Here is a 5,139-nt window from a genome sequence, read left to right as displayed (position 1 = left end):
TGTACATATAAAGGAAAAAATAACTTATTTACTTGTTATTATCCATTCGAAATCAATAAACTTACGATTTCTAAAATTATAATTAGTTTTTATTAAAAAATCTTATACATTGGTTATTTTGATTAATAGGTGATCCTAAAAACCGATAACTCTGATACATTTGAAAAGTAAAGTTAAATAAGAATCGATCGATTTTAGGAATAACTCAAAGTACGAATGAATATTCTTGATTGAAATTTCCCATTTTTATTAATAAAGAAAATCTTGCAGCTAATTGAGTGAACTCACCAGTCACCAATAGTCTTTACATGAACAACTCCCACCCTCAAAACAATGAAATCTACTCGAATCCCTAACAACAATTTTCCTACTTTCAATTTTAGAGATGTACTTAATAGCAGTATGACAATCAACACAAGTCCTCAAATTTTTAAACACTTTTATCATCGTTCCTGGTGGAGTAACAAGAATCGCAAATGCAATAGCCAATTTCTCACTATGATACGATAAATTTTCCTCCTTTTGTTCCTCTTCTACATCATGAAGCACATGATCTATCTTAGGAACATATCCTTCTTCCCTCATCTTCTTCTGCAACTCCCCTAACAACTCATGAATCTCCTTCAATCTTGGATTTGATGTATCTCCCATCAAAAAAGTATACACCTTTCTCTTAATTTCAGTCCAACTTCTTCCAGGTTTCTTCACCACCCGATTTACATCCATCATCTTTCTAATGTCTGCAACTTCACCCCATTTTCCAGCAGCAGCATAAATGTTGGAGAGTGTGACATAGGTGGCTGCATTCTCAGGCTCTATTTTGAACAATACTTTTGCTGCTTGTTTAGCCAAATCAAGATTCCCATGAATCCTACATCCAGCAAGAACAGAACCCCATAAAAACTTATCCGGTTTCATGGGCATTTTCTTGATTATCTCTTCAGCTTCTATAAACCTCCCAGATCGACTAAGCAAATCAACAACACAAGCATAATGATCAATGGTATAATCCAACCCATGTTTTTGTTTTATGGAATTAAAGTATTCAACCCCTTTATCAACCAAACCTGAATGCGTACAAGCTGAAAGAACCCCAACAAATGTGATGTGATCAGGTTTAATTCCAGTATCAAGTAATGAATCGAATAGCTTCAAAGCTTCTTCAGGTTTCCCATTTTGGGCATACCCGTTGATCAAAGAAGTCCATGAAGCTAAATCTGGTTTTGGTATCCACTTAAAGACCTTATCTGCAGCCTCAATGTTCCCACATTTGCAGTACATATTAACAAGGGCACTTGCTGCAAAAGAAGATTGGTTAAAACCAATGCGTGTCATATACCCATGTATTTGTTTGCCTAAACTTTCTGTGTTATGATGTGCACAAGCATCTAATATCCCTGCAAATGTGAATTCGTTAGGTTTGTTCCCAGATTTTAACAAATTTGAAAACAAAAGGAACCCTTGTTCCCTTTTCCCATGTTTGAAATACCGATCAATCATTGATGTCCATGTAACAACGTCTTTATCTGAAGTTTTGTCAAATATGTGTCTAGCTTCATCCAAACTCCCACAGTTCCCATACATATCTGATAAAGCACTCCAAACAGCTGCATCAGAATCTATACCTGTACGCATAATATGACCATGGATTTCCTTTCCAATGATTAAGCTTTGAGTTGCTGAAGAAGCTGCAAGCGCACTACAAACTGTGAACTTGTTGAGCTTGACATTATAGTCTTGCAGCATTGTTCTACACAGCTGTAATGCACCGTTGGGAAGATCATGGCGAACATATCCTGAAATTATTGCATTCCAAGAAAAATTGTCTCTTTCAGGCATTTCATCGAACAGGTTACGAGCATCTTTTAGCCGTCCAGCTTTTGTATACCCTGATACCATAGTATTCCAAGAACACACATCCTTCTCTTGCATTTCGTCGAACACAATACGTGCATCCACAAGACTCCCGCATTTACAGTAGCAGTCTATAATTCGATTTAAACTCGATGCCCCCGGGAAAAAACCGGATCTTTTTATGTGGGTGTGGACTCTTTTGGTGGCTTCGACGGCTTTCTGTTGAAGACAAAGCTTAAGAAGATTAGAATACACTAATGGAGAAGGACGTTCCATATGATCAAGTACTTGAATTGCTTCTGTTAAACGGTGTAGTTCGCATAGATTAATTATAGCTTCTTCATGTTTGTTTTCTCGGCATAGTCTTTTTACGAGATTATCTTCACTGTTTTGGGATTTGAAGAAAGTTTTTTCAAGATTAGGGGATTTCAATAAGGTATCGGAAGAAGTGGATATAGCTCGTTCAGTACAGTCAATGATAGCTCGAAAATGGCCTCTCGTCAATCTCATGATTTTGTATTGAAACGTCTACCAAACCGATGGTGTGTAGACCGGAGAAGAAAGACCCTGTAGTCTGTACTCTCTGTGCAACGTTTTGTATTGATTTCAAAAAGAAACCGGACCCGAATTTTGGATGGTGGGTTGGGGCGTTGGGCTGTCGCATCTAGGGGTGTAAATGCCAGAACATACCCAATATCATATATGTAATTTTAAGTAAACGATGCAAAATGGTTTTATCTTCTATTTTAATTTATATGTTTTTATTAAATAGGAATGGCCCAATATGCCCCCACCCCAAACCTATCCTGTCTTTGATAGTTTAATTATCATTATCTTTACTATTATATAAAACATATTTTATATTTCTTGAATTTTAAGAGGTACAAACTCTAATACTTCATATACAATATACAATCATATTATGCTTATTGTTTACGTGAAATATATCTTGTATCCGTTTAATTAGCTCAAAGAAAAAAATTACGTATAGGTTTCATTAATTTAAAAAATTAAACAATTCTTGAATTTCTGTTGTATACTCTCATTTTCACACACATTGAACACCCTTAAACCCTAAAATGATAAGAATTGTCGTCACTTTCCTCATTGTCATCTCTCCTTCACCAGAATCGCATTGGACTGCCATCTGCACCATCTCTCTTCCTGCGCACCACTTTTCCGGCAAAGAACTCCTACCAGAATCAATATGTGCCTCTCTCTCTAACCTAACTCCGCCACCACTCATCCTCACAGACATCGTAATCGTCGTTACCCCCACATCCGCTACTACCGAGCACTCTTTCTTCAAATTTTGGGTGGTATCGATGGTTTAAGGAGGCTGAAATGGGTAACAGTTTTCAATGTTGGAAGATGGTGGTTGGCGTTTATTACGCGGACTGTGATGGTGGCGATATAAGGTGCGTGATAAACAATCCTCTTTTGTGTGCGTAATAAACAATCCATACGGTGGTTTTAAACATTTCACATTAATGACTTTGTTGCTTTTTTGTGTATCATGTTGCACGTTTTTCCAAGACATAAAAAGTAAATTGTCCTTTACAAATGCGACATGTAAGTCTTTTATATGTAAAGGGTTATTTTATTTTATTTTATTTTATTTTTTAAATTAAATTTGGCCGACTTCAGAAGCTGGAAGTTGTACGAATTGGTTCAATTGACCAATATTTTTTTTTTTCGTAGAAGGGGTTTTATTAGGAAGATGAGTAAAGATTAAGGCGGGATTTGGATCTTAACGCCTTTTTTGGTTCCATGTATTGTGTTGAATCTATAAAAAAATTGTTTATTTAGGACGTTCACTAGATATTCAACATACAATCCATTTTCATTTTCGGGTTTTGACCATTTTGTTGTTTGATATTTGAATCCCATGTAGTTGTCGTTTGCATCACATTAGGTGTGGCTTGATTTTGTGATTTCATTCTACATCTAGGCTTGATTTCACGTATGGAATACCCTTCTTCCACCACAACGAGCATCACACATTCTCTCTTATTATCTAAGAAAAACCCTAACCTTTTATGTGTGTGTGTTAAAGGTCATGAATTGGACAGTAGGAGAGCATTCAGTTTCTGAGAGGTTAGTATTAATTGGTTGCATTATGGTTTCTTTTTCAATTCCATATATTCTAATATTCTACACAAAATTCTTATTATTTTTGATTTGTTGACTATATATTTTTGTCGGATTGACTTATTGTTGAAATACCCAACCGTCTTTTAATTTGTTTGAATTTGTTTTTATGAAATTCTTGAAGTCCAATAAATTTAGTTTGCACCTTGATCCCAGTTTATAGATGCTTATAAATTTTTCAGATGATTCAATCTTTCATATTTACACAAAACATTCTTGGTTCCTATTGTAAAATAACATTTTTAGTCCCTTATTATTATATTGGTATTTCGATACAGACATCTAAGGATGGATCCATGGAAAAACTATATTCAATTTAAATGACGTGGTCAAGGATGGATTAATGAAAGCCAAAACGAATATTCAACCATTTGCAAAACTGTATAGAAATAAGTATTGTGCAGGGCAAAATGACGTCGGAAGCATGTGTCATGATGGTGTTGCATCAGAAGCGTGTGTCAACTGTAGAGGCTAGTGAAGATGATGTTAGAAATGGAAATTGTCGGAATTTAATGGGGTTTTTTTTTTTATGTTACAACCTTCATTTCAAGGTAAAATACAAGAAATAGCTATGTAGTTTTTTTATTTGTTTTTTATAATATTATACTTTTGATTTTAATGTTAAATACAAGAAATAGCAAGGTAACTTATAATTCTTGCAATGGTAAACAGGTAATACTCTTTCTGAAGAAAAATTAAAATAGCATAACTAAATTAAGATCTGAGCATGTGAATTATTGAATTGGATGTCATTTGGAAAGTACATGAGGAATTGGACGGATTAAATTTAAAATGTATCAAATGTTTTTTTTTTTTTTTTTTTTTTTCATGTGGTGTTTGCTGTCGACAATGAGCTTACATTATAACATGAGGGTGTGAAAAGGTACTATCAAGGGAAACACACTACCATGAATAGATGCTCCTACTCAAGATTTTTGTCATTGCTGGGGACTTTGGAGAAAACAATCAAAACTTAAGTATTACTTCTACCTTCCACTTTCATAACATTGCTTTGAGCCCCTATAGTCAACAAGTGGGTACTAACGTAGCTTATACTTTCCAATCTTTTGATTGATGACACAATTGAGTAACCTATAGAAAACATTTCCATGAAAATTAAAAAATTAGTTATCT

The 5,139-nt window shown here is 34.7% G+C and overlaps 1 protein-coding gene across 1 annotated transcript; it reads right to left on the bottom strand.

Annotated features, from left to right (window-relative positions):
* Window positions 1-223: 223 nt before the first annotated feature.
* Window positions 224-2,524, bottom strand: LOC111876709 (pentatricopeptide repeat-containing protein At4g37170). The gene has a single exon (XM_023873284.3). It carries the CDS (start codon window positions 2,362-2,364, stop codon window positions 292-294), a length of 2,073 nt encoding a protein of 690 aa, XP_023729052.1. The 5' UTR covers window positions 2,365-2,524; the 3' UTR covers window positions 224-291.
* Between the last annotated feature and the right edge of the window lie 2,615 nt (window positions 2,525-5,139).

The sequence above is a fragment of the Lactuca sativa genome, chromosome 2 (genome assembly GCF_002870075.4).
Source record: "Lactuca sativa cultivar Salinas chromosome 2, Lsat_Salinas_v11, whole genome shotgun sequence".
Classification (NCBI taxonomy): domain Eukaryota; kingdom Viridiplantae; phylum Streptophyta; class Magnoliopsida; order Asterales; family Asteraceae; genus Lactuca; species Lactuca sativa.
This window is presented reverse-complemented; position numbering and strand designations above follow the sequence as displayed.